Source organism: Pogoniulus pusillus, chromosome 28, assembly GCF_015220805.1.
Source record: "Pogoniulus pusillus isolate bPogPus1 chromosome 28, bPogPus1.pri, whole genome shotgun sequence".
NCBI lineage: Eukaryota > Metazoa > Chordata > Aves > Piciformes > Lybiidae > Pogoniulus > Pogoniulus pusillus.
The window spans coordinates 12,094,692-12,117,288 of record NC_087291.1 but is presented as its reverse complement, the minus strand read 5'-3'; the positions used below and the strand labels follow the sequence as shown (position 1 = coordinate 12,117,288).

Below are 22,597 nucleotides of genomic sequence, written 5' to 3'. Positions count from 1 at the left end.
AGCTCGAGGGAGCATGGGGCCACTTTTGGGATGCAGGGTGATAGAAACTAGTTATAGCCTCCCTTTCCATCCAAGTGAATGCTGCTAACAGCATAACTAGTATTAGCTGGTATGTTTGGAATAACTGGCATGGTGCAAAGCTTTGTGCCTTTCCACTGCTGGCTCTTTGTGCCATCATTTTTTTTTAGTCAGAAATATCAAAATTCAAGTATCTGGAAGCTGATTCACTTTCCTCTCATGTGTTAACTTGATGAACTCCTTTCTCTTGCACATGCTGTGAAGAAATAATATGGGAGTTCTAAGTTAAAACTTGCTTTTCTGCTTACAGCAGTTGTCGTTCCATTATAGCCAAGGCCTTCACTGCTTGCAAGTGTGTAGGAAGTGCTGGCTATTAATACATCCCTCCTCAGATTACTGTTCTTAGTTCATGAAATAATAAACTGTAACCAACTGTGGGGCATTGCTTTCTGGAGAATGCCCACTTAATATTATCTCTTTTTAATTATGATCTTTTGGCTTAGCCCTTTTAATTTTGAAGACAGTTTATGAGGTTTGAAAAGCTACATCATTATATCCTGGAGACAGCTGGTGATCTGTGCTTTTGCTGCTGCTTAGGGCTTTGAGGTATCAAAAAGAATGGCAGCAGGACATCTTTGGATTTTGTTGTTGTGGTATTGGAATTGTATGAGCAGGGTCAACAATGTAAAAACTTTCAGTGGGCTGATAGGTTTAAAAAAAAGAGAAGCAGAGTAGGCTGTGAACAGAGGAATGGTGCACTACATGATGAAGCTGCTCTTCCTACACTGGCCTTCAGTACTGAGCTGGTTTGGGTTGTGTTTGACATTGCTAGGGATTGCTGGTAAAGGTTCTTAACACATTTTCTTTCATATACTTGCATTTATTGGCTTACTGAAGACCTGGTTCAGGGGACACTACAAAGTATATCCATTAATGACTTCTTCCAAGTGTACGGTGAGCAGTGGCTGGTTCAGCTGTCTCTGCCAAACATTAATGAAGGATTGAGCTAAATTGCAGTAGTATCTTTATTTATTTATTGGTGTTTTTTTTTTCAGCATTTGAGGCATAGGAAGTTTCATGTAAACATGGGGAGGGATTTTTCCATTGTGAGGGTGATGGAACACTTGAACAGGCTGCCCAAGGGGGTTCTGGAGTCTTCCTCTCTGGATGTGCTCCTGTGTGATCTGGTGTAGGTGATCCTGCTCTGGCAGGTGGGTTGGATTGGATGAGCTTTTGAGGTCCCTTCCAGCCCCTGACATGGATTCTGTGATTTCAGTTTCACCGTTTTTCTTTAGCAGTGTCATCTCTTACAGTGGTTGAGATGGTTTTATTTTTCAGGATAAGAAGTGTCCTGAAGTTGAGTCTTGTAATAATATATGCAGCCTATAGAAATTGGTGTCTTGTATGAAAGAAAAAAGCCTTGCAGTCCTTGAAAGAGCCTTCTGCTCGTTTTCTAAGCTTACCTGACTCTGAACTCTGTTGATCCTTTTTATCTTCTTCTTCTTCCATTAAGAGGTTTTCCTGCTGGCAAAGCAAGCAAGCTTGGAGTTGGATGACTAGCCATCAGCTTAAAACGAGTGTTAATTGGGCATGAACCGATCTGTAGCAATACACCATCTCCATTATCTCCGGGCACTCCAGTTAGAAGCACAGCAACCTAAGAGAGCTCTCAGCAGCGAGAAAAGCTCATACTAATACCCTGCCCTTGAGGAATTGTATTAATTCCTCCTCTTAGTTGCTGAAAGAAACCTTGTTTGAAAAGATGACTTTTATATGTGTCAACTGAAGTGTACGATGTTATTTTCTTGAGTTGTGTTTTCACCTGTCAGTGGTTAAGAATGTTCTTCTCCTGGTTTTTTCTTGTTCCCACTGACCTCCATGAGTCATGCATTTTCCATATGGCTGCTGATTACCAGACACAAATCCCTTGCCCCAGTGGTTCACTTTATAGTGCTCTTGACCTTATGAAGTGCATCTGGAGTGCTTTGGTTGTGAGAGGCTTCTGTCTTCTTTTTATCTTATTCAGCTGAGTTGCCTCTGTAGGAACTTGTGGTTAGTGACCTGAAGACCTGCTGGTCTGAAATGCACACGGTGAGCTGGGTCTCTAATACAGTCTGTGTACATCAATTGGTAGCAGTAGAGATTATGACTGTTTTTCAGGAAACATCTTCCTATCCATCCCGGTTTAGCAGTTGGGTGATGAGATTTATTGTACAAATTTTGAGTTTGTCTCCTCGTTTTTTGTCTGGGTTTGCTTACTTCTCAGCTGGGTAACTGCTCACAGGTTACACAATTCTTGGCTGGAGAGTCTCGCCTGAGTACAAGGTTTTATTTTTTCATTAATGTGTGGTAAGTTTAATTTTCTGCTGGTATTTGTTTGTACTTACTGCAGAGCAAAACCAATCCCATGTGTTTGATCTCTTTGTTTTCTCCCTCCCACTAGGCATACTAATAAAGGACAAGCACTTCTGTTGGAGTGGACATTTGCTCTTTATTGTGGAAAAACACTGTTCTGTGATTAATTCTCTCTCTATTTTTTTAAAGTGTTTTAAGAGCTTCTGGGAGGCTCTTCAAGGAAAGACAGGGTGTTCAGTATGTCAGAAGCTTGCTATGACACTGTCTTAAGATACTACATGTGATAGCCACTGATGACTAAGGGCATGCTTCCAAGTATGAAATCAAAGGTTGGGATCTCGTTGCTTCGTGTACTGGAATGTCATCAGCAAAATGAATCCATTATTTCACCCATAAGCATGTGGATTACCAATATTCTTTTATCCATGTAAATGTTACAATCAATCTCATGTTTTATTTGCCCTGCACATGCTTAAGTGACTGCTTAGTTGTGGCACCGTGCCACTGAGGTTGTTAGTGCAGTAAAATCAGCCTGGCTCTGGCTTTACTTTTTGGAATGAGTGAGTCCTTTGGGATAAAGGTTTCAGACATTGTAGTGCTGCTGGTGGCCTCTGGGCAAAAGAACAAGATAAACCTACTAGTTGCCAGTTCTGCCCTTCCTGCTGTTTTTTACTGTGGTTGAAGTTACAGACCTCCAGGTTATTAGTCACTTCACTACAAAACACAACTGCTTTACAAATGGGAGGCAAGAGCCAAAAATTGGTGATGAAACAGCACAAGTCAATCTGTGGAAAGAAAACCCAACGTGTCTCACTAAGTGCAGGGGCTTGGTCTTGATGGCTCCCAAGGTGTGGAATGAAGGAGAGAGGAAAAGTGGCTTCTTAGCTCTGCTCTGCTCATATTCACAGCACTGGAGACCCTGGGAAATAGCAAATAGAGCTGCTTATTTCTTTACTTTTCACCAGAATCAAAGTAAGCTTTATCAGGAGGTAGTGAGCATCATTGCTGCTCTTCGTGTTGCTAAGTCATCGTTCTGTCTTGGATGTGCAAATAAAGCATTTTCCCTTCAGGCTGACCCAACCTGGGAAACACCAGCAGCTGAGATGGATCTCATAGCCATAGAGGGTGTGAAAAGTGTTAAAGCAGAGAATGCCTCACAGCTGCCACAGCAGCGAATGCTGCAGCAACTGCTCAGGCTGCGTGACCAATGCACGTTGCGGTTGCTTTCCTCTCACCACACCCGGGTGCTGGGAAGTGCCTATGGAAACAGAAGAGCTGCGAGAGTCCTTGCAAGTCTCAGTGTCTGGGTGGGAAGTGAGAAGCCCGAGGAGGAAATGCCAGCAATTGCTGATTGCATTGCATCCGCTCTGTCCTGTTGTTCCCTTATATTGCTCTCTTTCTCTGTACTGGTGATGATTTATGAGTTTTCCACCTACAGATTCTGTTGGGCTCATAATCTAGCTGCCTGGTGCCTTCCCAGGGAGCAGACAGCTGCTGGCTACATGGTGACATGCTGCTTCTCCAGCAGTAGTGCAGGGGCAGCTCTTCCTCCATGCTGTTGGAATATGGGAATTTGCTTTTAACGTAACAGTTTGGCTTGCTGCTGAAAGAAGAGGAAAACTCTCTTTAGGTTTTCATGCTAAGCCTGGAACTGTGAGAAGATGAAAACGCTTATTGTTGCTAACAATAAGGGATGAAAAAGGCCCAGGAGAGACTTTTAATGTCCTGGATATTCCACTTTTTGGGGGGGGAGAAAAAGATTGACCTTGGTAGTTTTTCCTTCATAGAAACTCTTCCCGTCTGTGCTTTTATTTTATTTGACTTTGTGATGAGTGCTCCTGTCTTGCATGATGTCTGAGCAAGAGGAGGAGATGGAAATAATTCCTGCCAAGCATCTGTTCCTGTGAAAGCTGGTGGTGCTGTGTTGGTGGTGCTCTGGCAGCTCTCTTCAGCGCCTTGTCAAATGCCATTGGGGCAAGTCCCCTCAGTAGCACCAGCGGTGCCACTGGAGCCCACTGGTGGACTGCCCAAAGGGTTGCCAGCTGCCCCTGTGGGCTTCTTCAGTTGCTACAGTGCTTTGTGTACGCAGAGCCATAACATCTTGGTAGGGAGTTTCATTAAACAGTTGGTCTTCTTTTGATGTTGCCTGGCATTGATTTCCCTCTCTTCCTAACTAGGGCAGTGAAGTTTCACTGCTGTGAAGACACTGTTCTTGAATTCATCTTAATGTTGAAGAATCTCAGATGATTCTGAGATTGTGGTTGAAAGAAATGTAAAATGATGCTTAGAAAAATAGTATGGGTTTGGATAAAGGTTTTCAGTATTTTTATATTTACTTTCTGCTTTCAGTTCAAACAGTATGCTTCCAAAAACAAACATGACCAGTATTTTAGCTTGGTAGAAACTTCAGCCTTATTAAGGCTTTAAATAATTTAGGAGTTAATCATCATGAGAATTTCCCTGTGGTATGGATAAAAGACTGCATTTTTCTAACTTGTTAAGCAAGTTCAGACTTGCTGAAGCTCTGAAGTAACTTTTACTTCATCTGTTGTTGGTTGAATTATTAATTAATGTTTGGTTTATTAATTAAATCTGTTATGGCTCTTATTAATTGTGTGAAAAGGACTGGTCAATTATAGAAACTCATCATCATATATGTCTATAGATAACTGCAACTGTAGATGTCCCTCTGTTTTACCTGTTCAGCATGTAAATGAGAAGCAGCTGTAGAGGATGATGAAGTTGTGAACTTCAAAGGGCTTTGGGAGAATGTACAAACTAAACTTGCACGTCTTTAAAATACAAATCTGTTTTGTAGAAGCCTGTTTACAAAAATAGGAGTGGAATTTGGGAAAATGTTTTAAGCTTTTTTTTTTCTGATGAATTTTGTAGCTGGGAGTTAGGTGTCGGCAGGCTTAGACTTTTTGAGCTTTGTATGGAAAATGAGCCCAGTCTGGAGTGTAGTACCTAGTTCTGTACTGCTTTCTGACATCTCCTCCTTGAGGCAGCTCAGCTCAGCTTCTTGTTTACTTGCTTATTATTAAGTACTTGGGTGTGGAATTTGAACATGAATGTTTTCTGGATCCTAAAGGGAGAATCAAGAGTAAAGCATCTGTTGCTGAGCCTGTCCTATCTTCTCAAACGTTGGAGCAGGCTGCCCAGGGAAGTTGTGTAGTCACCATCTGTGGAGGCCTGTGGAGGTATTTAAAAGATGTGTGGATGTGGTGCTTGGGGACATAGTTTAGTTGCAGTGGCCTGGCAGTAGTGGTGGGATTGCAAGCTCTAGGCAAGTGGTAGCAGTTGATGATCTCAAAGGTCTCTTCCAACTTCATCAGTTCTATAATTCTTTGATTCTGTAAAGTTGAATCTGTGAGTGTGCTAAGGAGCTATCATTTCCACCTTTCTTGCTCTCTTTCCTTGTGGTGATTTGTATGAATTGTGGAGGATGTTGAGCTACAAGTTACAAGTTTGACTGCTGGTTTAAGCTGTTACTTCGTTCCTACATGTGCCCACCCTCAAGGTCTTTATTCCTCTGAAACCATTATGACTTCTGTAGCTTGCATTTCAAAGTTTGCCTTTGGCTTTGACCTACCTATGTCCAGAAGCTTTCAAATTGAACACTATAAATAGTAGTTCAAAGTCTTTTATGGTTTCAAGGCTTTATAGCTGTGTAACACCCAAGAGGCAGATTGCACTGCAATGCAATCAAATGTGCTGTGCAAGGCTATATGCTGCCACCCTAAATTCACAACTTTCAGCCATCACCTGTGTGCTGGTTTTGGTGCATACTTGATTAAAAAAAATACAATAAATGGTTTTTGCATTGCACCTGTTGTGTCAGCAGCACTTTAAAATATCACCTGCACTAGCTGGTGTCATTGTAGTGTAGATATATCCTGGGCTGTCCTATAGATCCCTGGGCTGGTTTTGTGCAGGCTCATGCCACAGTTTCTTGATCAAAGTGTTTGTGCTTCTCCTTGGCTAGTGCTTGAGAGGAGTGTCTTAGCCTGACTCTCACTCCAGCAGATGAGTGCAGTGCATTTAAAGCTAAATATAGAAGAAGACAGGTACTGTGTTGCTGCTAATTACTCAAGATTCTCTCCTATTGCACTGAACCTGTAGTCACTAAATCTGCTATGAGTGGAGAGTCCTACTTTAACTGCTGTAAATAAAAAAAAACAACAACAAACAAACAAATTAAAAAATCTTGTTCCCAGATGTCTTAAAGGACATATTTTGTGTTCATAAGGAGCAGTTTTAAGATCTGATAGTCAAGCTTCAAGGTGTGTACCTCTCCCCTTGCAGTTTAAAAAGACTGCGTCAAAGGAAATGAAAAGTCTAGTGCTAGAAAATGGCCATATACATTTCTATCTTTTATAGCACATGGGAAACCATACCAGTATGGCTAGGTTGAGGGTCAAGTGTCATTAATTTCATTGCCCCTCAGGCTCCTGGATGTTTTGTTACTGATCCCAGCCTAGTGGCATGTTTGTGCTCAGAAAGAGGACAAGTGGATCAATTCTTACCTGCTGTGTGGCATGCATGACACTTTCTTTCCATACCTCTTGGGCTGTTTCTGCAGTCTATTAAAATGAACATTTTTAGACCCAGAGCAAGGTGTAAAGTATTGGGGTCAAGCATAAAACCAACCAAAAATACCTAGGTGAATATTGTGTAATACAAATTGCTCAAACAACGGAGGTCAAAATGACAAACCAGATAAACACGTCAGATCTGTCTGGTCGCTGGCTGCAGGCTGGGCTGTTGCTTATCCCTATTGACTGCCAGATTAACTGCCTAATTAACTTCTAAAGCACCTCCTGTTCCTCTGCCACCAGACAGCTAAGTGAAGGAAAGAGACCTTTGAGCTCTGCTGTGAAGGGAGGCTTGGATCCTACAGTGCTTTAAAAGATCCCCTGACATCATGGTTGGCCATATTTAAGTCTCTTTGATGATCACAAATATTTTTTCCCCCAGAAGGCTATTCAGCGTTGCAGTTGTTTCAAAATGCTACTTAGTCTCTTAAAACTATAAATCTCGGTGATGAATGTGCACCTCTCAGTTAAATGCTTTTCATCTTTGTGTTTTTAATGACTCTCAGAAAGAAAAAGCAGTCTTGACTCTGGACTTCACTGGCTATTTCCAGTGCATGTGGGTGGTTTTTTGACTGTGGAAAAGTGGTAGACCAAGCAGTGACTTGCCAAATTAAACATTTGAAATGCTGCAAAAAGGGTAAACTAATGGTGCTGGAACTAGAAGAGGCAGTCTGGTGAAAGGGAGCATGTTGTTTAGCTGGGGGCTTGTTACCACAGTTATTAAATGAACTTTCCAGGGTAGATAGAGCATTACTTGGATTGTAACTTGTGATCGATGACACCTTTCTGGTCACAGAGCTTGAGTTTTCCCTTCAGTTGTAGAAGGAGGAAGTGTTATCAAATGTACATACCTATAAACTAAACCTGCAGAGTCCACAGTGAGGAAATACAAGTGCCCTGGATTTGCTGAGACAGAATGATAGACCAGCCATAGGCTGCAGGCCAGGCAGCCAGGGCAGCTGAGCCGAGTTGGTCAGAGGTGTATCGCATACGAGGAATATTCCCAGTTGTGCCCCACTGCATGGGCAGTGCTGCTGTACTCCTGCCCCAGCAGCAAAGGCAGAGAGGCTACATTACCTACCTGGTTGGATTTGAACCTTCAGGGCTTTTCCCAGAGGTTTTGAGAGAAACATGTCTCACTCAAGCTATTTGAGGATTGTAGCGCTCTTGGTCTTTAAGATGGCATGAATCACTCTTTGAATATACATCAAGAACTCTTTCTGTTTCCCATGTTGGGATTTTATGACACTTAATGCTTATTTTGCATTTAGCTTAACCTGTTGTCTGTAAATGCCATATTAAAAATATTTTTTTCCTCTTTCTTTTGTTTTGTTCCTCCAGAAATTTTATGAATAAGAATCAGAAGCCGGTACTAACAGGCCAGCGGTTCAAAACTAGGAAGAGGGGTAGGTTATGTTACCTTTTTTAACTTCATTTTCCTCTTTGTTGAAATGACAGAATCCTGTGATCCTGTGACTAGAAACAGGGCTGGTGGAATAACTGAAAATTCAAGATTGAGTTTTTTTTTCTCCCCTTCTCCTCAGCTATTCTGAGTGCAGATGTTATTTTTAACTAAGCTCTACAAATGTTATTGTTTTGGTGATCAATCTTAGGTCTTTCTGTAAAACTTGGATTTATTAGCTGGTAAGTCTTGTATAAGCCTCAGTTGAAAAATTAGATCCCAAGGGAGCTTATGGTGTATTTATTTATGTGAAAGAAAACTTATTAGACGTTTATTTCTGTTTCTTAAAATGTCCTTTTCAGCAAAGAAAGCAAAATGTGAGCTTTTGGTGAAAGGCTGTATAAAGGAAATGTCCCAGGTTAGGGTGGATCCCTGCCCCAGTAGAATAAACTCACCACAACATGGATTTTTTTTTTTTGGGAAGTCATGGAAAGATGAAATTGTATTTCTTATAGTTTAACAGTATAAAGAGAAATAAACTACTAGAGGAAAAAAGTATAATAACCTTAAGGAAGATGGGGAAGAGGTCAAGTGGCGACGAAGCAGCAAAAGCAGCAGCAGGGGAAGATAGCAGGCAGGCACAGCTCAAGCAGCAGAAGCCAGCAAGGGGGAAAGAACAAGCTGTGCTTCTAGCCATAAAGCTCTTGATGCTCCAATGAAATTAATTAACTTATCCTTTGTTGCCCTTATGTGGCCTGTCCCTGGAATGTTCACCTCTCCCCTATGTCTGAGCTAGAAAATCAGCTCAAACTGCCACAGAAAATTACCTGGCCTTTTCAATTTTGATTTTTGCTTTTATTTCTTTGGCTCAAATCAGTAGTGAACCTTTCACATCTAAAAAAGAATTCTCTCACCTTAATTCTCCATAAGATGGTCAGTTCATCTCCTTGGCCCTGCTTTCTTTGACAACAGAGGTCAGAAGTGTTTATTTCTGCTGTGCGAGTGTAGCTTTGTTTTTATTGTTGTTAAAAATAAACCTGTTATGATTGCTCATGTCCCATTTTACTCACTCTTTACAGAAAATCAGGATCACATGACCAACACCGTTTTCCCTTCTGTACACTGTTGCATCAGTTTTAAAAGGTGCTCATTATCCTGACCATCCAGGTAGTCTGTTCAGCGAGTGTCAGCCTAACATGCTCGCTCCTTATATGCAGTTCATCGTGGTTTAGGTGTCTTAAGATGAACACTTTGAGGCAGAGAGCAAAAATACATAATGATTTGTACATTTGTTTCCAGGGGGAAAAAAAAAGTCTGGTTTCTGTGCTTATTCTTTTTTTGGTTGTTAAAATAACAGATTATTATAGCACACAGCTGGGACTCCTGTCTCTCATGTAACAGACTTTCACCATCTCGACTTTCCTTTTTCTGATCAAAGACTAGCTCTTGTTAAAAATAGGAGCTTTTTCTCTGTGTGGATGAGAACACTAAAAACAATTAGTAACCTTTCTTAGGGAATTGCAAATTCTGTCATGAGTTGGAAGGAACTTCATGAGTGTCTTAAGATCATGAAGTTTGGATGAGGATTGCAAAATCATTTGTTTTCAGTCATATTAAAAAGCAGTGCCGGCGTTCCCTCAGCTTTCCTCCCTTGCACACATCACTTCCTCGGGTCATTTGATTGGTGCAGTCTCTTGGGAAATGTATGATGCACATTCAACGTCTGTAGCCAAAACTAATTATAAAAAAAACCCACTATATTGATCATAATTAAATGCCATAATGTTCCAGTAATTAGTGGGATTAACCTTCTACCACCATGGTCCCAAACAGGCCATTTCATTTTGCTGCCATGGAAATACATTTGTGGGCCCTCTGCTGAGGAGTTTGCATTAAGAAGAGGGGTATAAATGTACTGTGTGATTTCTTTAGAAGCAAAGGAAGGGAAATAAAGATCTGGGAACATGATGAAATTGAATAGCTGTGTATAGCACTGCTGCATCTGATATTGTATGCAGCACATCTGCAAGCTACACCTGCCTCTGCTGGCCCATGATTGAAACTCTGCTTGTTTAGTAATTGTGTACTTGACAGCTCAACGTGCTGTCACCACTTCTTGCTGATGGCTTCTTACTCGCCCTGTTGTACTACATCAGCATATTCCTCTTCAGTGCATTAGCTTGGTAGGAGAATGTTTCAATAAAATTATAAATCCTTTTCTCATGCAATGAATTCACCTCCTCTTCCTGTGTAAATTTTTAGATTGTGCTAGACAAGAAAATAAGAGGGCACTCCAGATGAGAGGAGGACTTCTGGGGCAGGAAATGAGTCTCTTTACAACGGCTAAGAAATATTAATCACAGCTTTTGTGTTTGTACCGAGCGCTCTGTACCCATGGCACCAAGCATATAACACCTTTCAGTTTAGACAAGAACATCTCCAGTTTTTAGACAAAATGCATTTGGAAAAGGATTATTTTTTAAATTCTTCTCTTAAGACAGAACTCTATCTTCTTACTGGTTAATGAGTTATCAAGCTTTTTATTTTGTTATATACATATGTTCATTTTTTTAACCCTCCAAATAATACATACGCACTCAGTGACCCAAAATAGAATCATTTTACTCAGATACTTGTTCATGGGTGGAGCAAGGTTACTTGTATGTAAATAAAACCACCTGAAGTACACATACAGAAGTTCCTTACACTTATTGCAGTAAAAGTCTTTTTTGCTAGTGACTTCATTGAGTTTGCTTGCTTTGAGTTGAGTACTTCAGGTTGGAAGACAGCTGCGAGTATTTGCTAACTGATGTGGTAGCTCAGGTGGGATTCCAGAAGTATGCTTCTCTGTAGGCATTTCCAACAGAGCAAAGGCATAGTCTTCAGTGTCTCTGCTCAGCTTTCTCTTGATTTGTCCACCACAAGCATGCCCTGCAGATACAAGAGGTGATTACTTAAATAGCAGGCTCCACACCCTCACCACAGATGAAAGCCTAACTGTCTCCAAGATCTGAGTTGAAGTAAAACCCTGGGAAAAAGTTGCTTGCAGATTAAGTAGCTTATTAAATGAAAGGAGCACAGTAGGGGAGATGCTGGATTGGCACTATGGCTGTGTGCATCACTTCAGGATGAGCTAGGTTTGGGAGCAGATGCTTTCGTGAGCGTATATATGGGTTTCCATTGAACTGAGTAATCCTCAGCTTTGGTCTGAGGAGGTCAGATAGGGGGAGTGAAGCAACAAGATGTGGGGATGAGTAATAGAGTCAACAAGCCATTAAAAGATGGGATTAGTAAGGGATTTCTGGAAAATAAAGGGATATTTCATTTTTCTAGTGCTTCTGAGAGCTTGACAGACAGCCCTGGAGCTGCTGTTGGCCGTGTGCTGCCTGATGTGTTTGAAGGATCAATTGATTACTTCCCTGAGCTTTGCAGAGGCTTAGTACACCGAGTAGAAGGGACCGTTTTGTGCCTTCCAGATAGAGTCGCTACAGGAGAAGGGAATGTTTTGGGAGAGAGAGAATGTTGCAGGGTGATGCACTGAAAATGGCAGCACGGGTGCACCCCAAGTACATCCTGGGAACAACAAGAGAGAGAAACTAAACTATATTAGAAATAGTGAAGTCAATAGGAGTGCTCATTGTGTGTGGAATATTTGATTGCCATAACTGTGTCAGGAGGAAAGAGACTGGGAGAAGAAAGGCTACCAGAAACCAGGCAGTTTTGGTTAATGACTGAGGCAAAAAACTGCACTGTGAGTTGTAGGGAAAGGAAACCTTCAGTGAGAGGCTGCATTGTAAAGTCCAGTACCTCTGCTCCCAAAAAGGCCACTGGAGTCGCCGCTGGTGCCTTTCAATCTGCTTTGGCATGTGTTTAAACAAGGAATTTACCATTCCTCATTCGTCCAGGTAGGTTTCTGCATTTATCCTGTGGATATAACATGTGCAGGGTTTTTTGGAGCTTCTATCAACATTTGTGTCAGCCTCTTTTAACAAACGAGCTTTGCTTTGCCAGTGCCACAGAACAGCTTGCAGTTTTGTTTCTGAAGTTCAGTTACTTTGACAGTAACAAGCATTTATATAAACACCCTTAAATAAAGCCAGGACTTGTTTTGTTAAGAAGCTTCAAGTATCTGTGGGTAAGCTGTTAACAGCTTGCAAGAAGCAGCAGCGGCAGGAGGTATGGCTAAATCTACCTAGCTTTGTGTGGAGGTTGCAGTCATGTCTGTTGTGGCTAATGGTCTTGACAAAGGTTTGTTGTCTGGGGGCCAGACTGCCTTAATCGAGTTAAAACAGGGACAGCTGTAGAGAATGTGACGTGAGTGCTGCATTTCTGTGTTCCTAAGATTGCTTACATTTGTGACTTGGTTAAGCTGTCTTGGCAGGTCCTAAATGTTTGCACAAAACCTGTTTTTGTTAATACCTTGATCTTCTCTTTTCCTGAAGGTTTGTCTTTCTGAAAACACTGTAGATGTTTGACCATGGTTCTTTAAAGAAAAGCAAGAAAAGAAAAGTGGTACTCCTGCACTAAGATTATGTACACATAACTGACGTTCCCGTTGCTCTGCTCTCTGATTTAGCAACCCATAATGATAAGGCACATTTGATAGTATCTCCAGTAAGATAAATAAGAGTATGAAATCTGAGAACAGTTTCAGCAGTTGCTTTTCCTCCCCTTGATTTATTTGTTCCCATACATTTGTGTGTGTTTTGGTGTTGGTGTGATGAAGAGGAGAGGACAGCAAGGGTAAACACTGCAAAATCTCCAGAGGCCAGAAGAGCCAAATCGACTTTTGATGTGTTGACCAGAATGGGAAGAAGATGTTTAGATGCCATGATCATTTCAATTGCTGGCTGACAAGTGGTTTTAAAACTGGCCCTCTCTTCTTTTTCTCTGTTGCAGATGAAAAGGAGAAATTTGAACCCACAGTTTTCAGGGATACAATTGTCCAAGGCCTCAATGAAGCTGGGAATGACCTGGAGGCTATAGCCAAGTTTCTGGATGCAACAGGCTCGCGTCTTGATTATCGCCGCTATGCTGACACACTCTTTGATATTTTGGTAGCTGGCAGCATGCTAGGTAACTTGGTGTCCCTGAAACAAGACTTTCATGATTAGCCTTGCTTCTTCTGAGATGCTGTGTTCCTTTATAAAGTAGAGATTATAAACTGCATTGCAGTTTCACTTAATCTAGATGCTTCCTGCATCTGTATTGTCGATTGTTTGTATTGTAGCGGTACCTAAGGACTGGATTCTGTGAGACATTATGCAAATACCACAAAAAATTAATGCCAGCTCTTACCCCTTCCTTTTGCCTCAGTGTTAAGATCATGAGACTTATTAGATTGTCTCTCTAATGGGAGAAATTTTCATACTGTTTTTCGTGTTCTCTTTCTTTTAGCTCCTGGAGGCACACGCATAGATGACAATGACAAGACCAAGATGACCAGCCACTGTGTATTTTTTGCAGATGAAGATCATGATGCCATCCGAAACTATGCTCAGGTCAGTGAAGACATGGTTGCTTTTCATTTGTTTATCAAGAGGGATAACAGTGGAACTCTGCAGACTGTCTAGGCGGGCACTAGGCTAGTTATAGGCTAATTGAAAATCCATTTAACAGGTAATCTGCCTTGAGGTGTAATTTTTATGTAGGAAAATAGAATCAGTAGTCAACTGACGCGGCTTTCTTTTACAGAAAGCAGTCTTGCCTGTTTCAGTCTGCTGGTGGTTCAGTGTATTTTTGGACACTATGCTATTATTTCTGTTGACCTTTTCTGTATGCAGCCTGAAAATGCTTGCATGAAACAGGTGAAGTATATGAATGACAAAAATTACGAAGTTCACACCTCCAACCTTTAGTTGTATAACTTGTAAGAAATTTGGCATATATTCCAAGAGCATTCCTTTTTTTCTGCATGTGTGATAAGTAATTCATTTTTATAGAAGTAATGCTTGCATAAATAACCCAATGGAAATTAAGACAGAAAAAGCAATGAAGCCTGAAACCGATTTGAGGAGAAGCTAATGTTGTGTAACTTTTTAATGGGAGATAATAATTATATAAGGAAATACAGTAAGAATTTTGTTTGAAGTTCAAAGCCACCATGCAGTTCTGGATACAAGTGTGGCATAAAAATGCAATACTACTGAGAGCCCCATTTGTCAAAAGTCCATTGTTACTTAATTGACATATTCATCTTTTTAAATTGGGATGTTGCAGACTGTAAGTGAAAGCATAAAAACCACTCTGCCTGCCAAAGTGTTGTGGGTGAGGTACATGGTTGATTTAAAAAGTGCTGGGATCAGAGTCTTCAGTGCTAATAAGTTTGCTAAATAGCAGAAAGCTCCTTGAAAAGCACAGTTTTTAATCAAGTGACATATCCACATTTCTGGAAAGGGAGCTAATATATCTTATATATCAGCATTACTGTCTCTTAAAACCAATGTATTCTGCTTTGTTATTGATAGACATTGATTCTGTCTTCTTGAGTTTTAATGTTTTTGTGGTCTGATTAAAAAAACAAACAATTGGTAGTACCAGCCCTACAAGGAGAAATTTAAAGTAAAAGGTTGCTCGTTGGAAAGTAGAAAGAAAGGGCTCAGAATTTCACACAATTACAGGTTGGAAAAGACCCTCAGAGTCACCAAGTCCAACTGACAACTCTACTCTGTAAGGTTCACCCTAAACCAGGATGCAAGGCTGGTGACTCAGCCACCTTCCTGGGCACCTCATTCTCTCAATTTTAAACCAAATGCCACCCAAGTCAATATTTGGTAGCTGATACCTGAAGATGTAGCCTTTTTTTTCATGCATAATGAGCAATAGAGCTCTTGCTGTATTATGGAAAAGTAGAGTTAGGCTAAAATAGTGTTGTAGAGCTTCCTTATCTTTGAGATAATTTCTTACTGTGACTCCCAAATGAAACAGTAGTGTGGCTGGGTTCTGTTGTCTGAATCATGGAAACAATGCAAAAAGTGAACACTCTGAGGAGGGTGGGGGGAAAGGGCAAACAAACAAAAAGCCCCCAAAACCCCTCAAACAATAACAAACCCAAAAATCCAATCAAAAACCACAACCTCCCCAAAAAAACCTTGCAAAACCAAACTAAAGCTGGTATTGATTTTTTGTGTGTGTGTGCAGATTATTTGCTTGTGAGGTGTACTTCTGTCATGTACAAGGACTTAAAAAACCTTGCAGAATGTTGTTGGGGTGTGTGAACATGATGCTATCTTACATTTTCATCTTGCACCTTATTTTGGTAGAATTCTGTGTCTCTTCACCTCTCAGCGTGAGCACAACTTGATTTTCACTTGTTCTGAGCCAAAGTGCTACCATTTGAGGATGTTTGGATGTATTTTGTGTTCTATGGAAAGTGAATTGAAACTTTCTGAACTAGATTTCTACCTTCCCCACCATCCAACCTGAAAATAAGATATTTATTCCCCATATAAACCTTTTTACCTATGAGAGTGTGTCATGTTTTGTGCCCTTTGCTCAGTAGTGAGACCAGTGATTTATTTAGTTTCTTATCTCTGCCTTTATCCATCTGAGTGCACCCTGTACCTGTGCTGCTTCTGCTTTCATAGTCTGTGGTTGCATAATGGGAAACAAATGGTGAAAACTGGAGACAAGTGTCTCTAAGAACATACTTGTGCTAAAAGCTTTCTCAAGTGTTCTTCCTCTTTCCTTGGCAGTAGTGTGTTTTGATCTAAGTGTTCACGTTAGTGGATTTGACAGTGATCCTGCATCTACTTAAGATGCCCAGCAGTGCTACCTGACTGCCTCATTCCATCAGCATACACTGACAACTTACCCCAGAGAGCTGCATTTCCAGGGGAAGGTGCAGAGTTAGCCTCTTCTTTCTCCTCCTTCTTTCCTGCTTTTGATTAGTGGATAGGGTGAAAAGTAGAGTAGGAATAAAATTGTGATTAACACATTAAAGATGACTCTTGGACTGCAGTAGAATCTGTGATAGAATCTATGATTCAAGCATTGCTCTAGGAAGGAAGAATTGCAAAACTTGTGCTTTCCACATGTGAACAAGCTCACAGAAAAGGCCATTTTGTGATCCATTATGACACAGTGCAACAAATAATTGTAGAAATAGCATTCTGCTGGCTGCCTATTTCCTGGAAACAATGGATAAGGGAAAACTGTGCAATGGAATATTAGAGTGTGAGAAGTCAGCAGTGCTTCCTACATTTTCTTTCTAACAAAAAATTGTCTAATGGATTAAGTTAAAAGTACTCTTCATGGATTCAGTAGTACCAGTCCAGTTTGCCTTTTTTATGAAGAAGAATGATTGCAATTGTTACATTTTTTTAAAGTTAATCTGTGTTTATCTTTAGGTCTTCAATAAACTTATCAGGAGATACAAATATCTGGAGAAAGCATTTGAAGATGAAATCAAAAAGGTAATGTTGGTGGCAGTCTCCTTTTTAAGCATTCATATTCTTTTGTCTGGTGTCAAATATGGTCCTGTTACATATTTCATTCAGCTCTACTGGACAAGAGGGTGGCATCTGCAGGTGGCAGCAAGTTTGGCTCTGTGGGAATACTGCTAGCAGCAGTTGATGTGGAGTGATTCTGAGTTAATGCTTCCTTCCATTGCTTCGTCCAAGCTCACCTTCTTACCCTGAGCTTTTCTTGTGCAGAACTTCAGTGTGCTTTGAGATACAGCTCTTGATGAGAAGTAGTATTGCTATCCTGCTAATACAACAGTTCCTGTGTTTCTTCCATTTAAAAAAGCATGAATCTGCTGTGTAAAATGTCACTTGGTGTATGAGCATTAAAACACTCCTGCATTGTGGAACGAATCCTCACCACAAGATTTTTGTATTTGAGGCTACAGCTAAGAGCACTCAGGATTTGCCTCTTAGACTGTAGTGCATGTTTGTGGGTACTGTTTTGTTTCGTGATGCTGAATTCTAAGGAGACAGGAGAAACCTGGGTAGAAATTGTTTCAAAACCAAAATACACATTTCTTTTGTCTGTTTTGTGTTCCTAGCAACAGATGTAAATATCTTTTTCTAGTGGTCTGAATAATAAACACTGCTGTGCTGTAAGTTGACAGGCATGCTGATAATGGCAAAACCTGTCCTCTAACTGAAATACTCTGTGTATGTGTTAAAAGTGTATTTCTGTATTATTTAAACATTCAAAAGATTGCTGCAAAGATCAAGTGAGGGTAAGTCTGGAGCATGATGCCTCGCTACCATCTCTTGTGGCTGAATAAATTTGGCTCTGATTTATTCGCCCTTGCTCATATAGGAAATTATTTTTGCGCTTGTGGCCAGCATGCCTATTAACTGCTGCTGATTGCTCAATACATCATTCTAAAGACCTAAATTTACCTCTGTTCCCACACAAATCCAATGTTCTTGCTGTTAATTACTATAATCATTGACATGAGAAGCGCTGACTCATAGCATTGAAATTTCAGAGAGTGTTCAGCATATTAAGCAAATGCCATGTCAATTCAAGCCACCTCCTCCCTCTCTCTGAAACTTGCTGGGCTTTGAATCCACTAAGTTTCTTGGAACTCACTTTGCACACTTAATGCCAAGATAAGACTGTGGTTAACACATAATTTAACTCTTCAGCTGGGGAACAGGTGCTTGTAATGCAAGTTTGCCCATATGCTAGCTTGAGAGAGAGCAGTAGCTTCAGGTACAGTGTGGCAGGAATCACGCTGTTGAGGTCATTGAAAGCGTTCTAGGCTTGGTAGCGTGGGGTCAGAGTGGGTTTATTCACCACTTTTATGTCAGTGCTTTTTGTGTAGTTTCCAGTACCAGATTACATTTTAAATGACAAATCATGAGATTAGGTTTGCATAGTGGTGCTAGGCTGAGGGGAACTTTTGCTGTTTGCCTTTGTGTAGTCACCCTTGCCACTGGTGTGAATCTGGATGTGGCTTTTGGAGACCTGGCCTATTGATGTGGGTGCTGGGCATGCTCTCTTCCTCAGTTAATGCAGTTTGAGAATTAGAAACTAGGACAGTGTTGGAAAGGTTTTGGGGCCTCTGTACCACACCTGCACTTTCATTGCTTTCAGACCCCTGAGGACTATTCATAGATGCCTTTTACCTACCTTCTCTTTCCCCCTGCTTGTGTGAACCACCCAAGTGACTATCTTCTCACGGCTGAGGCTACTGGGTTTTAAACTATTTATTGCTTTAATCCCTGTGTTTGGTATCAAGTATGAAAGTAGCTGTTCATAAAGAGTCAAGAAGATAGATATGTTAGCATTTCAGAAGCTGTTTCTGCAAGATTTAGTAGTTCAAAGACTACTGCAGTTAGTTGAGGGAAATGATTTTCCATCTCTACTCCACTGTAGTTAGACCCTGTCTGGAGTACTGTATTCAACTCAGGCTTTCAGCATAAGACAGACCTTGCCCTGTTGGAGCAGGTCCAGAGAAGGAGAGCCACGAAGATGGCTGGGGGCAAAGCACCTTGTACCCTCTAAGAACAGGCTAAGAGAGTTTAGGGGTGTTTGGTCTTGATAAATCTGGCAAGAACCCTTGCAGGACTTAAAGGGGACCTACAGGAAAAATGAGGAGGGACACTTTATCAGGGAGTGTAGTGATTGGGTAATGATTGCAGACTTAAAGAGGGTAGATTTAGATTAGCTATTAGGAAGAAATATTTTACTGTGAAGGTGGTGAGACACTAGAGAGAGGCTGTAAATGCCCCCTCCCTACAAGTGTTCAAGACCGGATTGGAAAGGGCTTAGTGGAAGGTGTGGAAGGAGAGTTGACCTGAACAGGTTGGTCCTTTCCAACCCAACCCATTCCATTAGCTGCCTTCTCCAATGCTGACAGTTCAGTGCTGCCCATCAGTGTGACAAAATGTCAGGTACCAAAGCCACCTTAGATAATCAAGATACAAAAGGACACCACTCTCCTTGTGTGGACAGAAGTCCTTAATGTTCACTATTAAGTTTGCCAAATGGCAAGAGGAGAGCAGAAGCACTTGTTTTTTGGTTGTATGCTTTTTAATGTTGTATGCCTGTCTTTACTTGCACATATCTTTTATGCCCAGAATTTGTACCTGAAGGACTTTTTAAAGACAAAAATAGCATGGAACAGCACATTAGGTCTGCTTATTAGGCATTCTGAACTCCTACTTAAATAGGTGGGAGTTCTTTTAGCTATGATAGCAATAGAAAATTGTGAGCCAGAGCTGTGCATTTAATGCCTGAAATCAGCCTGTATCTGTAACAAAAGCAATAATGCCATGCTTGGCTGACAGCAGGGAAGCATCAGCTTGGAGAACTTTCTGTGGGTGGTTTAGTACTCTTCAGAAGTGACTTGGACATTTTGTGACTTCCCTGATGAGGTTTGTAATAGTGATGGTAAAAGAAGAGTTCTTAGGGTAATCAGCAATAAAAAGCTGAAACAACAGCTTTGAACTGAATGTTTTGTTCTTTTTGATGGCTTTTAAGTGGGTTTATTAAAGGTTTGGATTCTTCTCTCACCCAGTCTCCTCTTAAGTTAAACTGTTTCACAACTGCTTGGGAGTGTAGAATAATATACATGTCATTTTCTGCTGTACAAGGGTAAGTTTATTTCAGCTGCTTTTCAGAAGTATTAGTAAAGCAAAAATTATGCTAGTGGCACTAACTAGTGGGACACAAGTAGAAGACAAGGTTCCTGCTCAAAACATACTGCAGTTCAAGAGCACCCTAGTTCAGATTTGTGCTGAGCTGTCTAAGAATCATATTTTGAAAGACTGGGAAGAAGATGAGGCTGTGAATTTGATAGAGAGATGATTTCAGACCTTCCAAAACATGTGAAGAAATACAGACTGCTCAAAGCTAGGGTTGATAAATATTTGGATTTCCTTCTCTGAGGATCATTCTCTACTTTGGACTGCCTAACTCTTTTCAGCAGCGTCTCCTGCTGTTGTTGCTTTCATGACTGAAATGTGACATGACTGGGTGTAACTAGTTGTCTATGATCTACACATTACTGAGAACTCAGTGGAGGTCACAGCTCAGAAGTGTGTCAGAACTGGTCTTTCATGTTAGAGTAGGCAGTGTGACCACTTTCTAACCTTATTACTCTTAAACCTTATCGTGGCCTTCCAGTATCTGAAGGGGGCCTACAGGAAAGCTGGTGAGGGGCTTTTTAGGATGTCAGGTAGTGATAGGACTAGGGGGAGTGGAGCAAAACTGAAAGTGGGTAGATTCAGATTGGATGTTAGGAAGAAGTTCTTCACCGTGAGGGAGATGAGACACTGGAACAGGTTGCCCAGGGAGGTGATGGAAGCCCCATCCCTGGATGTTTCTAAAGCCAGGCTGCATGTGGCTCTGAGCAACCTGATCTAGTAGGAGGCAGGAGGACTGGAACTAGATGATCATTGAGGTCTCTTCCAACCCTGACAATTGTGTTGTTCTGTAATCAAAATCCTCATCTGTTGTTTATATGGCAGAAGAAGTTAAGTGGACCACACAGAAATCTAGAGCTGCCCTCTTTGTTAACCGTCTCAGTGCTTAAAGAGCAGAAGCTCAAATGCAGAGATTTTTCTTCTGCAGATCCCACTTTGGTGCAGCATTGTAGATAAAGCTTCTATAAAGAAAGCTTTAAATCCCCAGGCCTCTGTTTTACACTAAGCTTATATTGAAGTTCTCTAAAAATATTTTCATTCTTCCCATTAAATGTGAGCCTGGAGTTGCTTTACCTGCAGTGTTATATATATATATGCCAGTTAATTGCTGCATTTAGAAGCACAGCACACCACTTGCTTGTCATCCACATCTATAGAAATAATAATTCCATTCCTCTGCAGCTCAAATGTGTGTACATTTTTTGTTGTGAGTCACAGGTTGTTGAAATCAAATTACACCTCAAGATTTTTATAGCTCCTTTATTTTTTTTTCTTACAAGGAAAGGCTGAGAGGTTTGAGTCTGTTTAGCATGGAGAAGAGAAGATTGAGTGAGGATCTTACCAGTGCTTATCAATATCTAAAGGGTGGGTCTCAAGAGAATGGGGCCACATTCTTTTTTCAAGTGGTGCCCAGCAGTAGGACATGGGGCAACAGGCACAGTCTGCAAGACAGGAAGTTCCATCTGAGGAAAGGCTTTTCTACTTTGAGAACAAAGTTACTGTTAAAAGAAATACTTTGTTACTTTGTTGGAACAGGCTGACCAAAGGGGTTGTGGAGTCTCCCCCTGGAGATGTTCAAAATCTGCCTGCGCCGCCTGCTCTCTGTGGACCAGCTGTAGCAGAGGCGTTGGACTAGTTCATATTCCAAGTCCCTTCCAACCTCTCCCTTTCTGTGACTGTGTTGCAACCATTTGGCTGAAGCCCACTGAAAAACCCCAGACGATTTGTCTGTGGTTGAATCCTTCAGTCCTCTGTAACCAGAAATTTAAAGCTGGTGTTATGCTGAAAGTGCTACTGTATGAACGAGTTTTTTCCTGTTCTGTTCCCTGATAGAGGGCAGAGCTCTTCCTAGAACACTGCCTGACTTGTAATCACTTTATTAGCTACCTGGCCTGACAAATGTCACTACATTCAGAAAGCTTTTGGTCAGTGACAGGCTGCTTAGATATCCTGCAGGAGAGCTCTCACATCTGTGGTAACAAGCACAGTGATGTGGGATATTCAGTCCCTTTGTAGGGGTAGGATTTGGTAATTAAGAAATATCCCCAGTTTGGAAACTGGATGGGAATTTTCCATCAGGATGAACTGTTCTGCTTTGATTGCATCTGTTGCTCATTTGGAGAAGGAAAAAGGGTGTCATGACAGCAGAAGGTAGCTGAATAAAGTGCTGGTATTTGAAGGAGGAAATGAGAATTCTTTCTTAGCTCTAAAAATGGATGTCTGCAGGGTTGGTTTTATTCCCCTCTTATTTTGTGATGAGGGTCAATTTGTAAGCTGTGTTGCTGGAAGACTTTTTGCAGTGAATAAAGCTGCCGTTTGCTGTTTAATCTCCTTTTTTCTTACCACCCACATTGTGATTGCTAACCACATGTTAAGGAAACATTATTGTTAACAGTAATGCTATTGACAAAACCTCATTTTTCTTTTTCTCCTGATGGAAAGGCCAAGAGGTGTAACACCCTTCATCAATATGCTTTAAAGTGATTAATTATAACATGTGGAAGTAAGTTGTTAAAAATAGACTTTGTTATTTTTAGACTTCTAAGAGGTAAATGTATTCAGATCTTCAATTGCCATTTTTAGGCTTCTGCATTCAAATTTCTAGCACTTAAGATGGTGGG

The 22,597-nt window shown here is 41.0% G+C and overlaps 1 protein-coding gene and 1 long non-coding RNA gene across 2 annotated transcripts in view; one reads left to right on the top strand and one right to left on the bottom strand.

Annotated features, from left to right (window-relative positions):
* BZW2 (basic leucine zipper and W2 domains 2) overlaps nucleotides 1-22,597 on the top strand; it is a 53,475-nt gene that overhangs the window by 9,813 nt on the left and 21,065 nt on the right. The window contains exons 2-5 of the mRNA XM_064166986.1: nucleotides 8,310-8,374; nucleotides 13,270-13,446; nucleotides 13,768-13,871; nucleotides 16,719-16,784. Of these exons, the coding sequence (XP_064023056.1) occupies nucleotides 8,317-8,374; nucleotides 13,270-13,446; nucleotides 13,768-13,871; nucleotides 16,719-16,784 (405 nt within the window). The 5' untranslated portion in view covers nucleotides 8,310-8,316. The remainder of the gene's footprint in view (nucleotides 1-8,309; nucleotides 8,375-13,269; nucleotides 13,447-13,767; nucleotides 13,872-16,718; nucleotides 16,785-22,597) is intronic.
* On the bottom strand, nucleotides 10,576-12,485 carry LOC135187920 (uncharacterized). The gene is made up of 2 exons (XR_010307494.1): nucleotides 12,178-12,485; nucleotides 10,576-11,301 (listed from the first exon to the last, which is right to left on the bottom strand). It is a non-coding gene; the product is annotated as an uncharacterized LOC135187920 (long non-coding RNA).